Genomic DNA, 25557 nt, shown 5'->3' with positions numbered 1-25557 from the left:
CCTTCCTGGGAGTCTGGAAGAAGTGCTTGGCTCCTGGCTTCAGAATGGCTCCAACTGTTGTGGCCACTTGAGGAGTGAACCAGCAAACAGAAGATATTTTTCTCTGTTTCTCCTTCTCTCTGTAAATTTGCCTTTCCAATAAAAAAATAAATAAGTCCTTAAAAATTGATTCATCAGAGATGTTTTGTGAAAGTATGTTTGTTTAAGAACTTCATTCTTTTTTATCAGAAGAATTTTCAGTTCCCTAATTCTTCAGCTTTTGGGAGGGGGTAGTTTTCTAACTCTTGAGCTACCTCTCCTTCCAGGATCTTTCATTTTTCCTATAAGGAGGAGCACATTCTCCACTTGGCACTGATTGAGCTTTAAACTAAACTATATTTCAGAATTCACATGTGACAGAAACCAAGTAATTCTATATGGACAAGTCACCATCATTGCACTGTTGTTTTAAAGCAACAATTTAAAATATTTGTCTGCTTAGTGTTATTACTGTGAATTATATCACCTTTTGGATATGGAGAAAACAATTTCTTGTTATTATGAGTTTAGAATTCTTTCCACTAAAACTTTAGCATTTTTTCCTCAAAGAACATTTAATATATATCTCATGCAGATTCCCTGTAGGCTAAGCCCCCTGGTCTCCACGGGTCTTGCCAAGAAATGTTTCTTAACTTTACCCACACAGCAATCTGCATTAATTCTGAGTGAGCTGTTTGCAGGAAATCTATTTGAAAAAGCTACCCTCAGGAGCATTTCCAAATAAAACCATGTGAGAACAGGAGTAAGGATAAACTATTGTCCATTTCTGTGAAATGCAATCTTATTTCTGTGCCTTTTATTTGTTTGTTCTCCATGCCAAGTGGGTGAGACTCAAAAGGCAGCGTGCCATGTAGCATCTTTTCACTGTTTGTGTGTGTTTGGATGACTGGAGATGGGTTGATTGAGTGTTCTTAGCTTGTTCCCCCAGCTTGCTTGTCATTCCTTTCTTTCAAGTCAAAGCCCAGGATGTGTGGCATCTCAAGTTTGAGGCGCAACTGTGATAGAGATAAGCAGTTTCAGTAGCAAGCCACTATTTGGATGCGTGAGATCTATTCATACTGGACACATTTTTTGCATCTGGTGGTATATTTTCCACATTAGCTGTTTCTTAGGATTAGCAAGCCAGTGCAAATCTTGTTTCATCCTTCCCTGGGTATTTAGCATAGTGCCAGGCAAAGCACAGATTAACATATGCTTACTCAGGATTAAGGATGATTTATCATAAAGAAAAAAAAAGAAAACTCTTATGATAGGCAGTAAAATAGAGTCTATGTAGTTCAATAGATTCTCTGGATGAGCTGCTTCTGTCATTGCCAGCCACTAACGCTAAACCCCAAGTCCCAAGTTTCCAAAGGTCTTGAGTTCTACCACATGAAAGTCCAGTGTGAACACTTTTTTTTTACCATGTTCTCAATTTGCTTCAATCATTACAGTGTCGCATATGATTGCTCCATGGCAAAGAAGAGGAGAGCAGAGGAACAGGCTCTGGGCGTCCCAGTCAACAAAAGGAAGTCCCTGCTGATGAAACCCCGACACTACAGCCCGAACTTGGACTGCAAAGAGGAAAGAGATGACAAAGCCGAGGAAGACAGCATGGTGGAAACAAGTGATCATTCCATTGCAGGTAGCATGGAGTGGCCTAAACCATCCCCATCCCCTGGCACCCAAGAACCAGTGGGAATTATTGTAGATCTCACACACTCGGTATGGTTGTAAAGGTATCCTTGAATTTCAAAGTGAAAACCTTTGTTTGAAGCAGCAAACATTTATTAAGGGCCTGATGTTTTGTTTCTGTGTCTTTGTTGTTTGTTTGTGGTTCTGGAGAGTCTACTGATAAATAACAGAATTCTGTCCTGAATCCATTTTCAAAAGCAAGAGATTGAACTAAACTACCTTTTGAAGAAAATAATAGTATTCCTAAAAGCTCAAGAACATTATGTCAGGCCAATAGAAAGATCCTTAGATTAAAGAACATATCTAAGCTTTAATATACTTTTCAATAATCAAGTTCTAAATAATGTTCATCAATAACTGTAATATATATGTAACCATCTATGCAGTGAAAACATTTATTTTTGCTTTATAAGCTACCTAAAGTGTTATTTGATCATTCAAAAATAGTAATAACAATGGCATGTCTGAGATCTTGATACCAGGTCCCTGGTTTTGCTTCTAAATTCATGGTATTAAAACCTGTTACTCTGCCAAAAAAAAAAAAAAAATAGTAATAACAGAACAGACTAATTGAAATGGTCTGTGACTTTAATATTCTTCACTCAGTCATTTCATGTCCTTGGTATGCCAAGTGAAATGTAATTACTGTTTTGAGAATTTACAACTTGTTTCTTGCAGTTTGGTTACTCCCGTTAGTTCCCAGTGGTCACCTGCATCTAGGAGTTGGGCTTTTATTGATCATTGTCCATGAGATCAAATTTGAAGAACATAAAAATAACTCCTGATAATTTACAAAACTAAACTAAGGTGTAAAATCAATTTAGGTGAAAGTGAAATTAAGTATACACATGTTGTATTAAATACATTTCCTTTTGAATATGAGTTTAAAAAATGAGTAGCTTAAAAATTTGACATTTTTAAAGAGGCATTTATTATGTAAATAAAAGGCAGTGAGAGTCTTAGGTTATGTATATTGACTATCTATAGATTATAGCAATAGTGACAAGTAGTAATTGAATAGCAGATGTGTATTGATTGAACACAGATCCTGGACCTGAAGCTTCGTTTCTCCAAGGTTCCTTATTTAGAACTGCTATGAAATTCTGTGATTAAAACAAACTTATATTCTGAACTGAACATGTTCTAGTTAGTTCCCTGACATTTCTCTATTTCTCTTGAAGCCTTGTGAATCATCTATAAATTATAGTCATATCTGTTTCTTTTGTTTCCTTGAGCTGATCAGTTTTATTTGTTGATTAATGAAAACTGCAGGTTAGAACTAGAGAAATTCCTGGAATTATTGTGGTTAGAAATAAAGCAGAACTCATCCATCCAGCATTCATTAGCTGACTAGTTTTCAAAATGAGCATTGTTTGGCATCAGCATATTTTTGCGTCATGAGGACAAAGTTTCCATCTGGCCTCTGATTTCCAGTTGTTTGATTATCGTAGATGCTTAAGATTAACCACTAACATATGTAGTCAAAATGTACTTGATCAAGCATTTATTTATAAGTACTAATGGACATCTTCAAGGGGTCCTCTTAAAAAGCTCATAGAAGATGTATATTATGAAGAAATGTGCATTTCCAATTTTTCTTTGGAATTTTGAAAATTTCTTTGCACCAAAATAAATTTATCTTTTAATTCCATTTTCCATTAACTTTTCAATTAAAAAAATTATTTGTATTCATTTTTTTAAGATTTTTTTTATTTATTTGTATTCATTTAAAAGACTTAGCGATAGAGCAGGAAAGATGGAGACAGAGACGAAAAAAGGTCTTCTATATACTCCCCAAATGACTACAATGGCTGGGGCTCGAAAGTCTGAGCTTGAAACTAATCTAGCTGTCTCATGTGGTTGGCACAGGCCTAAGTACTTGGCCATCCATCTTCCACTGCTTTCCAAAGTGCATTAGTAGGAAGTTGGGTCAGCCAGGACTTGAACTGGTGCTCATATTGTATATCAGCAACACAGGTGTATCTTAACTTGTTGTGCAACAACACCAGGCCCCTCATGAACTTTGTGAAGTACCATCACATTTTCATATTTCCATGTATCAACTATTTTTATATGAAATATCAGAGCCATTACCGACAATGAAAATGCTGAAATTATTATAGCTGTGAATATTGCTTTTGAGTTCTTAACGTATTCCAGGCACATAATTTTTCTCATGTAAACCACACAGTGCCACAATGTGTGTAAGATCATGGTCACAGTTTCAAAGACATCATTGAAGACTATAGAGATTTCATGTGAAGACAGCCCAGTTTTTAGGTGATGTGAGGAGGGGAATTAATAACCAATTGGAATGGCAGTGAAATGAGCATTTCTCAGATAACCATACGTGATGCTACAGTTTTCCCCATGCTCAAACATCCTTCAGAATTCAGGAAGAGCAGTTTCTACAACTTCAGATCATGAAGCCACAGCTTCTAGAAATGAAAGATCACAGGGTTTTTGTTGTTGTTGAACACAGCAAAGATTCTAAGTTACCTGCCCTAAGCAACTTTCTCTACCCTGGAAACTATGATATGAATGATTGCCCAAGCCCAACGCAGGGATTTTTATCTAATCTCTGATTTAATATAGGTATCAAAATGTCTTTATCTGGCCATGTGAGTATCCAATTATGTCTGGCTGGGAAGCTCAGGTGATGAGAATGCATGGTGCTCATGAAAGCTAAGGTCATGAGCTTGAATACTGTAAAGGCTTTTATTGCATTTTGTGGCACAAAATATACTGCACACACTCTTACAGTTATTTTAAAAGGGATGAATATGGACAACACAATGCACACATCTTCTTCACTGGGTAGATGATCCAATGAAGATGGGGAGGTGAGAACCCCCTTGAAGTGGGTGTAATCAAGCCAGCGTATGAAATATCAGTAACACAACCACAGAACCAGAGACATGTGATTTGAACATCTGTGACTGTCACAGGTATAAATGTTGTAGGGGCAAGGACTACACTTTCAACACGTATTACATTTGAATAAATAGCAAATGAAGGATAGACCACTATGTTCTGGACTCTGAAAGAGGAATTTATGTTTGTACCACTTTTATTTCTATTGAAGCTTACATATTCAAGGGGCCTGGCAAACCAATTTGCCTATAAAAGTAAACAACTAGTTATAGAAACACAAATGAAACCCAGGTTTAATAAAACCAGCTTACACTAAGGAGTCAAATTGCATTGTGATTTGGGGTCATTTTTGAAAGCTATTTTGTCTCAGAATAACTGCCATAAATGCACAAATTCATTAACATGTACCTATATGGTTAACAACAGGACAAAATGGATAGAAATGTTGGCTTCTATTTATCAGAGAACAGCATTTATGTTTTCTTTTACTGTTCATACAAGGAAAGCATCCTAGTTCCAAGACTTCTCTGGTCCTTCTCCAACTGTGAAATGCACACAGGGAGAAGGACTTGATCAGTGACCTGTGTGTGGTCTGATTAAAGCTAACTGGTTGTACTTCCCAGGAGTTAACACTAGGAATTTTCTATCTTACTATCATTGCACTGTTCAGATTGTTGACTTGTTAATTTTTGTATTGTAGTGTTATTTCTTTTTATGTATGTTTGTTTCTAATTTAGGAACCATAATTTTTGTTGTTGTATGGGTGTCTGCTTATAAATTTTCTCTGAAAATGTGCAAATGTGGGAAATGAGAAGGCTGTTAGGATTCTGCACAGTTTCTCTTCAGGATTGGTGAAGTCATACTGTTAGGTCTAGAGTGTGTTGTGGGGGAAAGATGCAGAACAGGAGCCATGAGACCTGAGTTCAGTTCTCCGTCCTCTATTGCGTAGAGAACTGTTATTCCCCTTGTGTAGAATGCAAGATAAAGAACCTTCTCTATGACCACTGTGAAGAGCAAATGGAATAAAGAACAACGTGAGAACATACCAGTGTATTGTCTTGGGAAGGATGCTGGAATCAGCCACCCACTTGGTTGTTTAATCTCCGTATTATGTAGCTGAGAACTTAGGTCTAAGAAGACCAAGGGCATGCTCAAGGTCACACAAACAGACATCATTCGACCAGCAGCAGCATCCCAGTATTCAATCTCAAGCTCCGATAGTCATTTCCTGCTTGCTAAGTGTTAGTCTCTGAATCCTGACTTTCGATGGCTGTGGGTGGGCAATGGCAGAGTGTATGCAGATGTGGGTGTTGACTCTATCTGAGTTATATTAACCCCACGGCCCATGCTTTTCATCAGGAAACACTTTCGCTAATAACCTTACAAGATGAGCAGATACTGTTCATTCATGGTCAGGATCCTGTGTACTTTGTGCTATGGTAATCTTTAAAACAGTAGCCATAGAATATGAAGAGAGTCTACTACTGTGTGTTACTGCATGATTCCCTGTGCACTCTGAGAACGGAGCCCAAGGCTGACATAGGCTGAGTATCCTGTCTGAGTGGGCACAGAGAGGAGGCATGCATCAGAACTCAAACCCACATACTTCTAACTCAAGGGACAGGGTTCTGTTTATGATTATGGTAGCGGGGACACAAAATACATGACTAGATGGCCAGGGAAAATAAAGACACACTCACATGAACTTTAAAAATCAGGCAGCCCATTACACAGCCAGGCAAAACAAATGCCTCACCCTAGAGCTGCAAGTTCCAAGCTAGCTCAGCTTCTTTCTTGTGACCACAAAGAAAGCCTGGCATGGGGCTGTGCAAAGTTGGTCTGCAGAACATCACTCTAGAAATCAGCGTGTACGGTGCACGTCGGCACCTCTGTCGGCAGGATTCCTCTTTTTCTGAAGAATAATTAATAAATATTTTCTTTTAGCATATAACAAACAGTTGAACCAAACAATTATGTAAACTGGAAATGACCCAAAATGCTAGCAGTTGGCAGCGGCACAGTGAAACGCATTGTCATGCACATGTGCATTTTTGTCACTCCCGCCTCTCTGGTGATCTGCACTTAATAGGAATATTTTAAACTATGTAGCTAAGCAACAGAGGTAATTGTTGCTTTCTAGAGCTTTTGTTAGCACTCTAACACAGCCCAAATATGCATAATTAGGTATAATGTCTATAAATCATTATTGTACACATGTGGGTAGTTAAGTGGAGTGAGAGACTAGTTCAATGAATTGAGCATATTCACTGAAAATGCTTTTTATTTGTTTTCTGTAGTTCATAATACTTTAAAATTATCATAACCCTTTACACTTTCTCTTAATAGCCAACCGTGATATTGAGAAAAACTTCATTTGCATTTTAGACTATGTTTAATATATTATTTAAACCTTGAGTTCCTCTGATACGGCCAGGAGAGGATAGGCCCGTCCTATCCCATATTATGTGCTTGTTTATGCAGCCTCTTTTCTAGGAACTAAAATGTTAAATTTTTCAGTTTACGTTGAATAGATCCCAACAAAAGACTGCACCCTATAATCAGCATTATTTACAGGGGCTAGTGTTGTGACTGAATTCTTCCCTTCGTCCAAAAATGCTTTTAGTTACTATGGCAATATTTACTTGATCCTGGCAGTCCAGTGTTGATTTAGGGAGATAATTACCAGAAAGGAAGATGATGGAGATGTATTTTTGAGTGTCCTTGTCAGAGACAATGTTTATGAAAAAAATTAAATGAGACAAAAAAAGGCACATTGTCTTCCCCACAGACCCCCTCTCCCCAGCCTGTGCACCAATGGCTGTGCTTTTCTTCCCTCCAAAGATGCTGGTTAATGCAGAACGCGCTTCACTTGGTGTCTCTAACAGTCTTCAAGGGGCTTATTATTTTGCGTTTCCTGCCCCTCGACTTCTCTCTGTCTCCACTCTCCTTTCTCTTTCTGTTTCTCTCTCTCCTGCTTTTTTGTTTCTTGTTAATATCTTGGTCTTAGTGTGTGTCCCAGGGCCCTGGCTGGAATGCTGGGTGTGTTTCACAGCCCACTGTAGGTTGGGCACTGCCTGAGTCTGAATCAGAATGTGGGTAGTCTGCACTCTGTTGGTTTGCACTGAAACAAGCATGGTTGGGCTGACCATACATCTAGAGAGCCTGTGACACACAAGGCCGTTCCTGAGACTGAGGAGGGAGAGAGCCCTGGGATGACAGCCAGCTCTTAGGGTATTGTGCATAGACTGGCATTTAACACCTCATGTTCATCTCAGGGTGCCTTGTTGTTCAAAACCCAAGATGGCCCAGTTTTGAAAACAACCCATTTAGGTTCAGTATCCTCCAGCCATTGCACTTCTTGTCTCATCTGGCTTTTACAGAAAGTCATGCAAGTATGAGACCAGAACACATGCTACTATTTAGGATATTATTTGATCATGCTAATTTTCTGCTCTGTGTTATTTCTGGATGTTGAATTTCAGTTTGACTGTTGCACAAGTAAGCAGGAAGTCTCGAAAGCTTCAGAATCCTAGTAGTTCTCATCTCCCTGTAAATGCGTTTCATGTCAGTCAACATTTCATACATTTTCAAAATTATTGTTATAATAGCAGAAAACCAATGAGTAATTTAACTCCAAAACATATAATGTGTATTTGACATCCTTCTGATTGGCTCAGATTTGGAAATATTTGAGGTACAATAACAAGTACTTCATATTCATCATCCACACTCCATTACTGTTAAGTATTAACTTCTTGTTTTGCTCAGATCTCTGGAAGTGCTTAGCTGTTAATGGTATTCACATTATCACTGCTCATTTAAAAAATTTAGAAGATTGAACCTTAAGTTTTGTTTTATTTTAAGAAGATGTATATATTTCCTCATTAATGTTTATAAAACAGGGCTCAACATTACACATGTTGTCTGGGCATATGTATGTATATGTACATGTTAGCATGTATGTATGTGAATATGTGTTAAAATGCTTCAGGAACTATGGAAAATGGAATTAAAAAATGAGCTTGTTTTGTAAAAAAAATTTAAACCCATGTGTATGAGAGATTTTCAAAAAAGTTTGCAGAAAATGCACTCTATGAAAATACTTATTGTGGATTACAAATCTTTTCACACTAAAACAAAACATCTCTTTTAATTCTAATGTTTTCATGAACTTCTTAAAGTACCCTCACATTTATATATACATATACATGTAAATATATATGCGTGTGTGTGTGTGTAAAATCTTGGTGGATTTCCTCAAAATATTTTTTGCTTTTATTTTTCCAATACTGGTTTTCTTTTTCCATAGAGGATATCGGGGTAAAACCTATGGATGAGAAACTTCATTCAGCAGCCCAAGAAAACTGCCATAGGAAGGAAGAGAGATATGCTTGTTATCAAGAAATCATGCTCAAATCTTTAATGCACTTGGGGAAATTTGAAAAGAACATGTCTGTCCAGAATGTAAGTGAAAACTTAAATGACAGTGGCATTCAGTCTTTAAAAACAGAAAGCGACGAAGCAGAGGAGTGCTTTCTTGTTCATTCTGATGATGGAAGAGAAAAAATCGAGGACTCCCAGCCACTGTTCTGCTCCTCTGATGACAGCGAAAGTAACGCGGAGAGTGCTGAGAACGGGTGGGACAGCGGCTCCAACTTCTCAGAGGAAACCAAACCACGCAGAGGTCCAAAGTACATGTTAGCAGATAATAAGAAAGACCTATCAGAAGCTCCTGAAATAAAAAGTGAAGATGACAGATTTCTCCCTTGTGAGAACAAGTGTGATGTTGATGCAGAAAGGAGAGACCCACAGAACGCACACAGGGAGCCCTTGGAAGCCAAAGCCCAGGCATCCTTCCCTGAGCCTGAGGAGCGGGACTGTGAGAGCCTGGCAGCCTTGACTGCAGAACCCGGGGACCTGGACAGAGCCAAGGGGAACTTGAGTCTGTTGGAGCAGGCAATTGCTCTGCAAGCGGAGCGAGGCTGCGTTTTCCATAACACATATAAAGAGCTGGACAGGTTCCTCCTGGGGCACCTACCAGGGGGGAGGAGGCAAACCAAAGTCATTGACACGGGTGGAAGACAAATCTTTACCAATAAACGTAAGACACATTTTTGCATTTGCTTTTGGGGTTTTCAAAATCAAAATCAAAAAAAGATACATTCGATGATTCCTTCCACATATCTTTTGACAACTGAATGCAGTTTAAAAAATTAATTTGCATTTAATAGATAAACAGTTACTCCCCCACCACCAATGTCTTCACATTGGAGACAAAGTTCATTCCATGTATTCTTTTTCATTGAAATATTTCTTAAAAACTGTTATCCCAGTAAATGTACTTTACTAGATATTCTTAGAAATACATTGGTACTATATTTCAGTTGTCTTAAGAGCCATAATTTCCACAATTTAGTATCTCCAAAATCAGAAATGCTTGCAATAGTTTAATTTGTAATAGTTTTTCTTTCTGAATAGCACATACAGCTGAAGATGTCATAGCCAATGAGATCCAATAGTTGAGAAACTTTATTTGAATCATAGTTCAGGGTATTTAATGACCCTTTGGCATTTTTAGAGCACATTGGAAACCTTTGATTGTTGTTTTCAGAGGTTGCCAAGGCAATAGAATCTGTGTAAGGGTTTGGTCACACTGGAGACTTAGGGAGCTCCTCATAGGATGGGTTGAGTGAATAGTCTAACCACTGTGTGGGGCAAGGGTCTGTCCTGGGGAATTAAAAGCTTCTGGGAGGAGATCAAACTCGGGCTGGTATGAAAAAGGTAAAGAAGGTACCCTCTTCACTGCAAAGGAGTTATAGGGCTTAGTCTAGACTAAGGATACCATGGGGGTCCAAATTAAGGATTCCCTTTCCTGTTCCTTATTGCTGATATGGGAGCCAGTGGAACAACAGGATTTTTTTTTCTCTACTATACATCCCATGCTTGTAAGTGAACACTCAGTACAGCTGGTCGCCATCTTCCCCAACCATCCTGAGTTCCTGTGCACCTGGCACATGCAACTCCACTATTCAGAAGAGAAAACTGGGATTGTAAGACTCCATTCTACTGAAGCCTTTTAATGAGTTGTCAGTTGGCAAATGTTTGCCTACACTGCTGCTACTAAGAATTTAGTGAGACTTCAGGTGCTACGTCACCATGTAATTTATTGCCTACCCTCAAGTGTAAATGGATGACAGTGCAATCACATGAATCCATAACTTTTCTATGATCTGAGGGTTAACTTACTACAATTTCAGTTATCCATAATCAAATACAATCCAGAATGTTAGGTCGAAAAGTCCAGAAATAAACGATTTTTAAGCAACTTTCAGGCAGTACATTTTTGTAATTACTTCATCCTATTGAGTTACTACTGCTAACCTCTTCATGTGCCTAATTTATAAATTAAACCTTAGTATGATAAGGATTACATGTGTAGGAAAATGCATAGTTCTTGCACATAAGGAGTCTTCAACAGTTCATGAAAATACATATTATGAAATCTTTCTGCACAAAAGTGGATTATCTTTTCCATTTTTTCATGAACATTTTGAGTTACTCTATTTTATATAGAGTTTGGTACAATCTAGTGTTTCAATCCTCCATGGGGGTATTGTGGTCTATTTCTCACTGTCTGTCAGCTATGAGTGAGGATGGTCCTAGCCAGGCCAGGATGTGGCATCACCAGAGTCTGAGGTCACACCCGTTGGCAGGCTTCAGAGTGACCTCCAAAGCCCACAGCTCTGGCTTCTTATCGTGCAAACAGGTTTTGGCTTCCAGAGTGTTTCCTCCGCATCTTTATTTGGCCCAGCTGAGGAGAGACTAGCAGACAAAGGTGCCTGATACACCATCAGTGGGCCCCACCTGGGCAGTTGCCAGCCTGCGTTATCTGCAACACACTCTCTGGCTTCCTGTACACAAACAGCATAGCGAGGAAGAGAAACACATGCGCCAACCCTTTCAATGCGGTTTAGAAATGTGGCCTCCACTGGATGAGAGCCAAGAAGGGAAGGGCATCAACATGCATGCGCTGCTTTTGCTCTCCCCGCCACACTCTCCCATGGGGTCGCCCCCCTCCCCCCCCCCCCCAGTTCACTATGATCAAACTTTGAGGATTTTGACTGTGATCCACAAATTTTGCAGGCCCATATCCACTCAAAATTTGGCACAACTGTGGAAATAGAGATCCACAAACTTGCAGAATGTCACAGACTGTTCATAGACCCCCTCCTAATCTTATAAAATACAGAGCAAGCATCAACCCCATCGCATTGAAGTCCTGCCACCCACTAACAAATGCTTGCCAGTGGACACATCCCTACCTCCAGCTGTGCCTTGTTCTCCCACAACTCCACAGCTGTTGTTCTCCTAACCCTGACAGGCTTGAAAAATCCTTGGCCCCACCCCCTTTATTGATACTATGCCCCGTATAATTGCATTACATGACACCTGCTGTGCCCCAATCTGCCCAGATCATTTCCAATGCCACAACTGGGGTGCCATGATATCACAGGGGCATGCCTGCTCTCACAGTATACTGCCCAGGAGGTGGTTATCACCTCTGCTCTGGGTGTTGGGCACCAAACAGGAACAAGATGGGCTAGGCAGAGCCCTTCTTAGAATTCCATCTCCCAGCAGGTTCTTGGGCAGAACCACATGGAGATTACTTCTTTTTCTTTCTAGCCTCCAGGTTGCTTGTTATTCTGAATGTCTCCTGCTCTGAGAATCCCAGTAAGTCCTCTACTTCCCATGGGGCTCCTGCCTCTGCTCCACTCCCAGAAGACCGAGAGACAGGTTTTCTCTAGTGCAGAGCGTCCTCATGAGCAGGAGAAATGGGGACAGTCTTGGCCATGAGAATTTATGTTTTAGGTTTATTCATCATCTCATTCACAAACATTTCTGAATAAGGTCCCATTTGCATGAGTTCTAACTTTCTCAATTTTCCAATTTAGTCTTCACTTCAGCTATATATTTATATGATAAGTCGTGGGAATGCATATCATGCAAAAAACTACCTCGTGCACTAAAATAAACTTATCTTTTTATTCCCATTTTCCACAAACATTTTTTAAGTTCCCCACTTTCTCTAACCCTTGGCAAAAATTATACCCCTCCTCTTCTGCCCTGAATCTGTTCTCAATTTTTGGTCTCTCCCGACAACCTGACCAAGCAGGTTGCAAAGTGGCCCTTTCTGTGGTCTTCAGCACCTGTGAATTCATTCCACCTGAGCTCTAGAACACATTCTCCAGAGCCCTGGGAAGACAACGTCTCATCCCTGTGCTTCCATTTCCAGCAACTCTGTCCTTTCCACACATCGTCATCTTGTTGTCTCAGCTTTCAGTTTCTGTATGAAGTAGAATCAGCAGCTTATGCCCATAGTCATCGCAGCCTGCTCCTAAATGGTAACTGTGGGTTTTGGAGTCATGCTTCTCTGTAGCCCTTCTGGTAGAAATCACATCCAGAATCTCTGGGCCTCACTCCTGTCAGCTGCTGTACAGAAGCAGGCTACGTGATGAGTGGCTGGCTGATCATCCTCAACCCAGGGGCCACCTGCTGCCAAGGATGCTCAGCGACAAGGCCAGAGCGGCACTTTTCAGATATGGTAGCTTCCTTGCTTTGTCAATTTTGAACCTGGCTTTTTTTTGATTCTTTGAAGAGAAGATGGTTGGAGTTTAACTCAATTCTTTCTTCTTTCTCACTCTTTTTTTTTTTCTTTTTAGGGCAGAGGGTTGACTTTTCATAATGAGGTTGTAACTAAAATATATGGCACAACGACAAAAAAATCATTTCTGCATTTTAACACTCTCTTGCCCTATGTCGGACTTTGCTTAGAAAACACAGAAAATTGAAAACATGTTTTATGTCTGCACAGCTCTAGCTGAGGGTCTCATTCAAGGCAATGTGTGAAGAATGTTGAGGAGGGCAAACCTGAATAAAGTGTAAATGTCACTCTGCAAGGCCACACTGTTGAATGGGAAGGCAGAGAATAACCACATGAGTTCTTTAATTTCATTTTTCATAGATTCGCCAAGGCCTGAAAAAAGAGAGACCAAGTGCCCCATCCCTGGGTGTGACGGCACAGGACACGTGACAGGGCTCTACCCCCACCACCGCAGTCTTTCGGGGTGCCCCCACAAAGTCAGGGTTCCCCTGGAAAGTGAGTATTTCTTGCTCTCTGAAGAAGGTGTATGCTGCAATTTCACAATATCTCTTTTTTGTCTTCAAATTTAAAACTTGGATTGGAAGCATGAAGCTTTCTCTCTGTGTCAGGATAATCTCCATTCAATCATGTGTTTTAAAGCATAACATATTTCTAGAACATTTTAGGTATTACAGGAACAATGCATCAGGAAATGATTCCCATAGAGAAAACAGCATATAACTTGCTATATCCAGGAGGAAGGAGAATGCCAAGACATGGACAGGGAGGTGTGAAGTCAAGTATTAGAGTTAGGAGGCAGAGGATGATGGGAGAACCATGGACAAGGGCTAGTAGTATGGATTCTGTGTGAAGAACAGATGAGGCAATGTAAAATTGTTTAGTATTGACCAGAATATCTTCAAGAATCTAGGGTGTAGGGCTGTCCCTAGTTGTCTGCACCTTAGCATGGGGGTGGTTTGGGTAGGGGAAGAGTGGCTCAGTGTTCTGAGAGCCACAGCTAGGAGATGCCTGCATGTGTCCTCCAAATGAATTAGGTGACCTAGTTATTGTCTCTCTTGACGATGGGGCCCTCTGGGAGGGACAGTCCAGCCTAAGTCAGCAGAGCCACACATTTCAAGGCATCAGGAATCAGAGAATAAGACTTACTTGTGCCACTGTGAGATACACAGTTCTCTCTGTCCTAGAGGCCCTGCTTTATAGGCTCAGGACCAGCCTTAGCCTCGATGCAGCATGGTGAAGTTACTGATGTCGCTCTGCTGCCCTCACTCTGGGTACAGGTGTTCTTAGTGTTACACCTGCTACCCTGCTACACCTGAGTGCCCCGAGTGAGAGCAAGCCGCCTTCTGTGTCTCCCCCACAGCACTCTGTGAGCTGCCACACCAGTACAGTGCAAATGTGCTATATCTCTACTTGTTGAACCTAATGACTGAGACATGTCTTGGGTCGTAGAGGCCACAGAAGTGGGGATTCTCCAGCATTACCTTTCTCTAGAAGACTTTCTGAGTCACCAGTTCTCTCTGGGTCATGCTACTGCTGCCAGACCTTCACGCTGCTTTACCCATTGTGCCCTCACCTCTATGCTTCCCCATGACCCTTATCCATTTATTGATCACCAATACCAGCAGGGAGAAAGGGCAGCAAAGAAAATGATGTATCACTTAGGAGAAAAGAAGGTGATGTGCAGGATTTCAGAGTATGGCAAAAGATGGAAATAATATTTGACAGATAATGTTCTTTATCCTCGCCACTAAGGAAAAGCTGTAAAAATGAAAAGAAGATTATGAGCCATTCAGCTTAAATAAAAATGAGCAGAATAGTCTTCTTTAGGCTTACTCTGAAGCATACATGCTATTTAGAGAAATTAAAACTTGAAGAAGCTCATTGGACTTAATTGCTGAAGTTCTTAAGTGCCCATTTGTGTCTTCTGAATGTGAATGCAGTTCAAAATGTTCACTTATTAAATTGAATGCAAAAAGTTTATTTTGGCGCAGAAAAATTTTGACATCCATGTGTAGTTTTCTGATAGTACATGTTCTTGAGAATTTTTTGAAGACCTCATCTGCATGAATTTCAAAAATGTTTACACCACAATAAGCTTATCATTGAACTTCACTTAATAAGTGAACTTTAATATATATTATATATATATATGGCAGAAGCTTGCTGTGACAAATGTCATTTGAATGTGAAACTAAGAAATCAGTTTCTTAGTGTACTATGTACTTACGGCAAATTTTTCTTTCCTTTCTTGTGATAATCTTCACTTAGTTCTGGCCATGCATGAAAATGTGCTTAAGTGCCCCACTCCAGGATGCACAGGAAGGGGTCATGTGAACAGCAACCGCAACACCCATAGGAGGTAAAGCCCATTGGATGCTGACTGTTCTGCCAAAAAAGAAAAAGGCGGGAGGGGGGAGAGAATGTCACCGATCAAATAACCAACTGAGATTGTGCTGCTAAAGTCATTGCATCACTGTCAGTTATGTTACCTTGTAGAGTGAATAACGCAGAATATTCGCAATGTATGAAGAAAAAAAGAAGAGGATCACTTCAGTATTTCCTTTCCTGAACATTTTTATGTTAGGAGCCAATTAGGGTAACAAAAAGTATCTTATGGTGCTGGGCTGGATCGTCTATCCATATAGACGGACAGAGTGTTCTCCTTTCTCTCTGGAACCTCACTGTTGTAGTTTTGACACTGAGAACAGTTGTTCAGGAGTTTTCATTTATCCCATTCATCCCACCCAGAGGGGCCTCAAAATACAGTGATGTTGATTGTAAACAAAGAGGAATGTGTACACTACCTGAGATTACAACTGACATAAAACATATGTGTGTACTTTTATATACATATATATATATATATATAAATCTATGTGCATATATTTTATGAAAATGCTGACTATTTTACATGTGCATTTTGCCCTACATAGATTATGATGTATATTCATTTTACCAGAAAATTTGTTAGTCCATCCTTCCAATTTAAACAAAAATATGAAATTCAGATCCTAAAATTAGACTAACAATACTAAGATGAAGTATCCATGGAGTCACTATGTTAAATTCTGTTGTTTGACACATTGCAGTTAAAAGTATCCTATTGTATCTAAATTATAATGATGTTTTCTCCTTTAGTTATTCTTCCCTGATACAGTTTTTGACTGCAGAAATGGGTTTCTTACATTTTGCCTCTGAGATGAGGACAGGAAGCAAGTGTTGATATTGTAGTTTGCAAGACCCTTTGGGATCTGTTAGTTTGAGAACAGTGCTAAGTGAACTATTAATATGACTTAACATTTAGTGTGTGCCAAGTGTGCTGTGAGGCACATGCCAAATTAAATTTCCATTTCAACTCAGATCTTCCTGCTTCTCTTTTTTTGAAACAGTCTCTCTGGTTGCCCAATTGCTGCAGCTGAAAAATTGGCAATGTCCCAGGATAAAAGTCACCTTGATTCTTCCCAAACGGGGCAGTGTCCTGACCAGGCCCACAGGTACGTAACTCCCACCAAGCTCCTGATATACTGTATATGTCACACTCCTACCCAGGTGGACCTCTTGTCCCTCATCTCTCACTCCATTGTGACCTGCTCTTTATTCTCAGCTGCCAGCAGACCTGCATGGGCAGACAATTGGAAAGGAAAGTCTACTATCATTGCTTAAATGAACTACTAGAGCCACCAGACGTTTCATTCAAAACTCATCCTTTGTAAAAGTAGCATACAGCAGGCCAATCTCAAAGAAATAAAGCACATGATGACATGTATTGATCAGAATGTCAGTTCACCCTAGTGTAACATAGCTGCCGAGTCAGGGAGAACTTCCCTTTCTGATGAACCTCAGCTTTCTTCAGCTCCCCTCAAAATATGTGATACTAAGTATTCATCCCTCAAAACCATATATATACATGGTTTCTTACAAACAAAAATTCTTGCAATGCATAAAATATCCTCCTTTTGTCCCACTCCAATTGGTGCTTTTACTAGCCCCAAGTTTTTCACATTGTCAAGTGGTTTGAAAGATCTTATACCTGAATACTATTAGATGTGTGATTATGCTTGTTTTTAAGTTATAAGATCATTACTATAAAAACTATACGTGTGTGTGCATGTATTTGAAAAGTTATTTTAGCAATAAGATAACCAGATTACTGTCTTTTCCTAGTCACTGAAAGGCCAAAACAGCAATTAGGTGTTTCATTTTATTCAGGATATGACTTCCCTTAATATTTTGCTTCCAAATATTTAATTAAGAGCTAAAATTGGCATTCAAATTATGAGTGAAAACATGTCACTGAGCAATGTGAAGTACTGAATCTGTAACAATTTAAAAAATCTTAAAATAGAATCCTTGGTTAATGTTCCTTTTCTTTAAGCTGTTGCTAAGTATACTCATTTATCAAATATAAAAACAACATCATTTGATTTTATGCATTTCCTTAAATTGGTATTGTTTTAGAACACTGATGTAATTTTAAAGTTATAAACCAAATTATGTATGACAATATCAGCTAGCCACTCAAAAATATTTTATGTATTTGTTTTTGTGAAAGAGTTATAGAGAGGGCTACACACACACACACACACACACACACACACACCCCTTCCATCTGCTGGTCACTCTTGAAAAGGTCTCAGTGGCCAGGGCTGAGTTGAGCAGAAACCAAGGTGAATGGAACTCAGGTTGTGGGTGACAGAGGCCCAAGTATTGGGCCATTTTCCAATGCTTTCCCAGGTACATTGGCAGGGATCTAGACTGGAAGCTGATGAGCTGGGACTTGAATCAACGATCACATGAGAATCCAGGGTCTCAGGCACTGGACCAATTCATTGTGCCACAATGTTGACCCACTCAAATGTTTTTATATAGCAACCCAAAATAAAATGCTTTACCTAGTTCAGAAAGTATATTTGAAACATGATATTCTAATGAATCAGATGTGTTTTGCTGGGAAATAAAGGAAAAAGTATGTTTGATATTTATTCTGAAAGATGGCGTTTTCTATTCTTTTGCTGTTAGACTACAGCAGATAGCCATTTATCTTTTCTTTTGCTGAACTTGATGTTGCACAGTTATGTTACTCTTGTTTAACCAAAATATAATTCTAAAGGAGTTACGGAACCTGGGTTGGGAAAGCTACACTGAAGAAATTGGAGACTACATTAAGTAGTAATGTAGTGATTTTGATTTATATTGAAACAATGGCAATTTAATAAATGAACTGTTTAAATACTATTTAAAATATTACTTAAATTAGAAAATCCAGTTATACTGAAAATGGAGGGAAATGATAAGAAACTGGAGACACTCACAATTCCAGATTCACAGTTGCGATGTCTGCACTGTGTCTCGTGGGTGTCAAGCTTCCGCTAGCCCTCTAGAATAGAACAGAGCCCGGTGCCACTTCTGAGATGAAGAGAAACACCACGTTTCTTCCCCAGTCACTGTCATGAGTGTTTGCAGAAATCTGATGAGCAGTTCTAACATGCAGAATGTGCACACCTTGTCGGTGCCTTGCCCAGTACATCTGATAGTTCTATGACACTTTGCTCTAAGGTGCTGAAAGTGCTAACAAATAGCAGATGCTTGTTCCTCATGACTTTTGTTTACCAGTGGTGCCCTGGGGTGCAGGACATGCAGCAGTGGTGCAAGCATGCATAGTCCACAGCCTTCCCTCTCATTCCTGCTCTGGGGCCCTCTGCTCTATTACACTGTGACCATATCTCTTATATCATGCATCTTATACCATGTCTCTGTGATTATTCAGACAGTGAAGTGCCTGTCCACTGTAAATGCTGACACTAACATGCTCACTAATAATTTCATTGCACTTCTTCCAAACTACTGCCTATTTGTGTCTAGGACAAGCTTGGTGAAGCAAATTGAATTCAATTTCCGATCACAAGCCATCACCTCTCCCAGAGCCACAGTGTCAAAAGAGCAGGAGAAGTTCGGGAAAATCCCATTTGATTATGCCAGTTTTGATGCACAAGTGTTTGGTAAACGACCGCTCATCTCAACAGGGCAAGGATGCAAAACACCGCCATTTTCTGAATGTAAGTGTTGAGTCCTAACCTTTCCTCTCTCTAAGTTGCATCTTACATATGTGTGTGTATATGTGGGGAGGTGTTGGTAGGAAGGATGTCGTAAGACACAAAATACTTCAAAAAGTTCATGGAAATGCATATTATAAAAAGATTATGCACGACTTTGTCCACCAAATTTAACTTGTCTTTTAATTGCATTTTGCAGGAACTTTTTGAAGCCCTCTCATATATGGTATGCTACATAAAGCCAACAGGAGGGAAAATATATTGTACAGTGAAATGAAGTAAAGAAAATAATAATAGGGTAATCAGTGTTACTAAAGTGATATAAAAAGTTTTACAAAAATTTACATGAAGTTCTATAGTTTTATATTAAGGAAAATGGTGAATAGTTTATGGGTAAAACATTCTGCCATATGATGCTCTTATTGAATTTAAATATAATAATTGTAAACAAATACTTAATTCACATTTAGCTGGAAATGGGTTTAATAAAAATGTGTTGCTATTGTAATATAATACTTTTGGTTACTATTGAAATTATGAAAATCTAAAGGACAAAATGTTGAAACATTTTTTAAAAGATTTAAATCAGCAAAAGCACTCAGATTGAAGGTTGGAAGGAAAGTCTAAGAGGAAAGTCACAATTCAGGAATTAAGACTATTTTAGTGAAAAGTGTGGTAGTTGAGATGCATAATCACAAATTTAGGAATTAACAGAAACATCTTAATACTGATATAGCCAGATGAAGAGCATAATTCAAAGATGACATAATATATAAACTTGAGTGTTTCTACATTTCTTATAAAGTAGCTTACACATTTCTTTATGTTTCTATGTTTTTTAAATATTCTGTTGAAAAGGGGGAAAAGCAATCATTAGAACAAGCACAGGAAGTGTTTCCTACATTACAGGGACTTAACACCCCTTAAGGAAAAAATTAATTACAAGTCCTTTGTATGCTGAATTTTTGCCTCGTTCTCCGAGTTCATGGAATCTCTGGGATCTCACACCAGGCTCCCCAGAACACAGCATGTTTGCTTCAGCGTGACCAACCCTTTCAGAGCAGTAGTTAGCTGTGTAAAACCCAGCAATGGATCGACTGACTTGTTTATCTTTGAGAAGTATGCTACACTTCAAAGACATTCTTGCCAAAATAGTCCCAGCTAACATAAATAACCACTTACAAACAACTAGATTTGAGAAAAAATATATATACACAGACTTTATATATAATATGTTATACACACATCAGATAGTGTTTAATAAAGTGACGTTTAAAAACATTCTGTACACTTAGAGTGGGGATAATGATTTTCAAATCTGCAAAACAGTGACATTTTCAACTCGTAATTGTTGGGACAATGTTTAGCAGTATTCTAAATTTTTGTTTTATAAAAGATAACTGAAGTCGTTTCAAATAAGTAATCTGTAATCAAAACAAATAGCTAAATGTTGTGCTCTTAGCCCACATTATATCTTGAGTGTTTCTCCCGTAACTTTGAGTGATGTCTACAAATAGACCACAGTGAGGAGAAGTCTGGTTAATTCTCTCTGCAATGCATTGTTACCCACAACAAAAATGTAAAAGGTAAACTCAGCCTTGGTAGCTAAGTTGCCTTTCTGTTCACCTTGAGAGCCTTTTCTGCCTGTGCTTTGCTCTCTGCACCATCCCAGCCACGCTGAATGCCAGCTCACAGAGGATTCCACCATTTATTTAGTCCCATCAGGTTGGAAGGAAACAAGAATAAGCCCAAAACAAAGCTTTGTTTAAATAATAAAAATGCAAAGTAACATCTTAATCTACAGAAGAAGTTATTGTTGTGAAAAAAGGCACTGAAAAGATATATTTTTCCTCCACTAGAGATACTTAGATGTCACTGCCTCTGTAGTCCCTTCCTAGGGTTTTCTAATGTTCATTAAATCCACATTTTTTCCACACGTGTTGCCAGTGCACCTGCCCCATAGTGTTGGTTGTATTATTCTTGTTGTATGAAGGGCAGATGCAAAAAATATTAAGAGAATAGTCCCAGCATTCACATTGTCTGACCTGTGGACTCTGGAAACCTTTCTGAATGATCTTAAGGTACTAACACAATGGAGTATGCAATATTCCTCACACATTGTAATGTAAGAAGTTCTATAACAGACAAATCTATTTGATGAATAAAACTGCTTATGTGCAATTGCTAATCAAGTCTCTCTTCAACAGCAAAGCATTTTTCAAATCCAGTGAAATTTCCTAATCGACTGCCTAGTGCAGGCGCCCACACACAGAGCCCGAGCCGTGCCAGCTCTTATAGCTACGGTCAATGTAGTGAAGACACCCACATAGCAGCAGCTGCTGCCATCCTGAACCTTTCCACCCGCTGCAGGGAAGCTGCAGACATCCTCTCCAACAAACCACACAGCCTGCATGCCAAGGTAGGCCAGTCCAACAGCCCCGAGGGTGGGCCAGCGACTGAACCGTGAGAATAAACTGCCTTTCATGTTCCTAACCACATTCCCTGCCACTTCATTCCCTGCCCCTGGAACACGGCTGGCCCTTGCTGTCTTAGGGAGGAGAGTCAGGATAGGCACGAGTGATGGGTCCAGAACCGAATAAGTAAGGCCAGGTCTCGTCTGGGGACTCTTCTTGAAGGTGGCACACCAAAGTTTGGAGGCGACGTGTGTTAGAGGGACCAGTCAGAGAGAATTTACAAATTTCAAAGGTGTTTTTGTCCCTGGGAGTCTGGCACATGAGCAAAAGGGGAGTGCTGTTAAAACATGTACGAGCTGAAGACACTTTGCTGCCCGCAAACTGAAGATGATTAGACAGTTTTGGTGACACCAAATTGGTGGAACACCGGCAAGATTGATTCTTGGAATGTAGACAGGATGCGTGACTTAAGGTCATCTCAGTCTTTGTGATGGTCCAGGAAGGTCTGAAAACTCGGGGCATTCAATCTTGTGACATTCTTTCTGAAGCCCAGAGAATGAATTTTGTTACTTTAAGAACCTCTCCCAGCTACATAACAATGAGACGTACACATCCCACATTTATAGTGGGCAACCAGATGGAAACAAAAACTAGACATCCTCCATGTTTTGCCTTCTCCAGCTAGTGCCTTACCATGTGAGAATCACAGAAATCCACAGCAGACACGGTGAGAAGTACCCAGGCACTTGTGCCCACAGTCAGCTGGGCCAGTAACTTCGAATCTCCCTGAACCCAGCTGACATAATTTGTCCATTTTTCTCTAAGACAAGATTTTCTCCTTGTTTCAAAAGGGGAAAGTCCTCATGTTAGACTCTGGCCCTGGAACTCAGCGATTAGGATCGGTACTCTTTCTGCATTGTAACTACAGCCCACGCTGGCGTGGTCAGCTGCCTGCCTGGGCCATGCCAGGCCTTTAGGAGAACAGGTAACAGTACCACTGAGCATTTGACAGAAGAAGCAGAATTAGCTTCTGGACTAAACAGAGCCAAGTAAGCCCCAGGAAGAGCTGGTAGCCAAAAACCACTCAAAAACAATTTTTAATCAAATGAGGTGCTTCAACAAAGAAAAACGTATCCTCTGAAAATACAATAAAAATATCAAGTGATCCAAACCCAAAGGAATTAGAGTCACAAATCATTTGCACACATGAGTGCCTTGGGAAATTTTTAAATGCAGTTTTACTTATTTTAAATGTTTAAAATTTTCTATATAAATGGGAAAGTTTTCATGTATTTCATACACACAGTTTTCAGAAACTACCCTACCCTAACCATCCCACCCTCTCTCCTCTTACCCTTCACCTTTCTTCCTTTTCAATTTTTCTTTTCTTTTCGCAGTAAAATATTCTGTTTATGTTGGAAGTTCGGTTTTTAAAACCTGAATACATTTCTCCTTTTTCAGTGGATATTCTCTCATGTTTGTAGTTGGAGTGCTTTGTGACTTGACTGCTTAGGCTACTCTAGGAAAATGAAAGCACTAATGTTGTACCCATTCATTTTACTTAAATTATGGTGGTGACATCTGCATTTGTAGATGTTTTTCTCCTTTTCTGAATTCTGCATTTCAGGTTCCCTTAAAATGTCTCCATGTTCTGTGAAATCACTGACGTCAAACAATGGAACAATGATGGCTAAAATAGTCAATCAGCAAGGGTAGCTCAAAGAAATTAATAGAAAATGGAATGAAAAGATGTTTATTTTGGACCCCAAAACATTAGAAGCCCAGGCATAGCTGTTTTATGATTCACAAACTATTTGAAGAGCTGCTCGTGTGTTCTTCTCTTTTGAAAACATATTTGTAGCCCAGGAAAGTGACTTAAATAACCAATTTCCATCATGTGTTGTCCCACACCTACTGGGAGCACTAAGTGCCCATCTGCTGTGTGGAGCCGATCAGACAAGCCAGGTGACAGGAAGCAGGTCTCGGCCACCTATGGCCAACAACCTTGCCCTTCCTATAGAAGCCAAACTAGTGTTGCGATGAAAGAAATGGGACACAAACAGCCCAGAGACTTCTAAAAGGAGTTCATGAAGTTGTTACTAAAATTATTTTCTTATAAAATTGCTTGCCTCTTTTAACAAAGTGATTACCAACACAGGCGGCACCCCACGAGATCACTTTGTGTGAAGTACTTAGCCAGTATGTACTACTTGCACAAAACTGTACATATTTGTAGATATCTGTCCTGTTGGAGTCTATTTTTAATACAGAAGAGAAACTCATAAATTCCTATATGAAAAAAGGAAAAATACATATACTAGTAAAAAGAAAAATATGCCAGGTGATTAACCCCATAAAATACCCTCTGATCCCCTCGCCTGCTGCAAGCCTTTTCCATTGCCAGTGCTGCGCTTGCTGTATGCTTTGCATCTTCTCCTCCACACTTCCTACTCACCGTATTCTCTTTGCAATATGATTATCTTGTTCCCTACATTGCAGATTGGTAGTGTGTTCATTTCTGGTATCTCAAAGCTATCTCTCAAGTTGCTTATTTAGAATTAAGGATATAGAAAAATACAACTTTTCTCTACCACAGACCTTTTTTTTAATTTTTATTAATTATTTTGCATTATGTGACAGTTTCATAGGCTCTGGGAATCCCCCCATCCCTCCCCCTTCCCTCCCCCCAGTGGATTCCTCCACCTTGATGCAGTATTACAGTTCAAATTCAATCAAGATTCTTTCATTGCAAACGTATACCAAGCATAGAGTCCAGCTACTTATTGTCCAGATGGGTTGAACAGTTTCTTGGGGAGACCTTTTCTGGTCTGAAGTTTGGGCTGGCAGAATATCATCACAGTCAATTAAGAGTCCCAATATAACATCAACAGCAATTTGCAATATTATGGAGTTGACATGGTTTTGAATAACCAGTACCACAGACCTTTATAGCAGAGCTCCTTGGTGGTGTACTCAACTGTACAACCACAAGGCCTCTAAGTGCCAGAATGTTCCAGTAACAGGATGCATTCAGTCGCACACTTTGCCTTCTAGGGGCTTACAAAGCCAAGTACAGAAAGTGACCCTCTCGTCGTCATATCTGCCTTTCATTGTTCCAAGGAGAAAGTTGGGGTCAAAGGACAGGCACTGGTGGCATCGCAGAAAGTTTGGTCAGAATTTTGAAAGAGCCAATTTCTTGTTTTCCTTTTGTTACTATCCAGTTGGTTCTTTTATGCAATGAAAATCTCTTTAGTTGCTTAAACAAGTTCGAAGTCACGCTATCATCTGGTAAGCACAGCATTTTTAAAACCAGGCCAAAGCACTCTAACCTTGATATTACCTTCATGCCCACTTGCTGGGGGCTGATGCAGGTCCCAATTGACTTCATTGTACTGGGAGATATGAATTAGTGATTTGCAAAAATCACTGTCTTTTAGTGATTTTTACTGATCATGGGAACCAGTTGACTTTCAGACTGGCAAACAAACTGCAACTCCTATACACATTAAAAAAATGAATGGTGACATGGATATTCCAGAATGTTTTTCCCCTCTCAAAATATCTTTGCCATATAACATTAGAAGACTCTCCCCATCTGCCCCTTCCCAGCACTTCAGCCTAGCTCTATGTGAACATTATTGTCCATTCATTCACCAAGTATCCATGAGGCTCCAGGTGCAAGTGCATATGGAGGTTATCAGGGCATGTCTGTCAAATCACTGCCCAAAACACAGCCTCTTATCTCTTAAAAGACTTTAAAAGAAATTACTTTTTGCTAAAAATACAATCTGGCATGCACCTCATACACTGGCCCTGCCAGAACTGCCTGTAGGTGTTTTCA

The 25557-nt window shown here is 39.6% G+C and overlaps 1 protein-coding gene across 2 annotated transcripts in view; it reads left to right on the top strand.

The window, feature by feature from the left end:
- The window catches only part of ST18 (ST18 C2H2C-type zinc finger transcription factor), a 107449-nt gene that overhangs the window by 41934 nt on the left and 39958 nt on the right, over positions 1–25557 (top strand). For both annotated transcript variants that reach the window (XM_058668622.1, XM_036492239.2), the window contains exons 3-9: positions 1473–1663; positions 8897–9688; positions 13610–13744; positions 15518–15608; positions 16639–16743; positions 19112–19305; positions 21510–21721. In XM_058668622.1, coding sequence (XP_058524605.1) covers positions 1473–1663; positions 8897–9688; positions 13610–13744; positions 15518–15608; positions 16639–16743; positions 19112–19305; positions 21510–21721 — 1720 coding nt within the window. The remainder of the gene's footprint in view (positions 1–1472; positions 1664–8896; positions 9689–13609; positions 13745–15517; positions 15609–16638; positions 16744–19111; positions 19306–21509; positions 21722–25557) is intronic.

Source organism: Ochotona princeps, chromosome 9, assembly GCF_030435755.1.
Source record: "Ochotona princeps isolate mOchPri1 chromosome 9, mOchPri1.hap1, whole genome shotgun sequence".
NCBI classification, from domain to species: domain Eukaryota; kingdom Metazoa; phylum Chordata; class Mammalia; order Lagomorpha; family Ochotonidae; genus Ochotona; species Ochotona princeps.
This window is presented reverse-complemented; position numbering and strand designations above follow the sequence as displayed.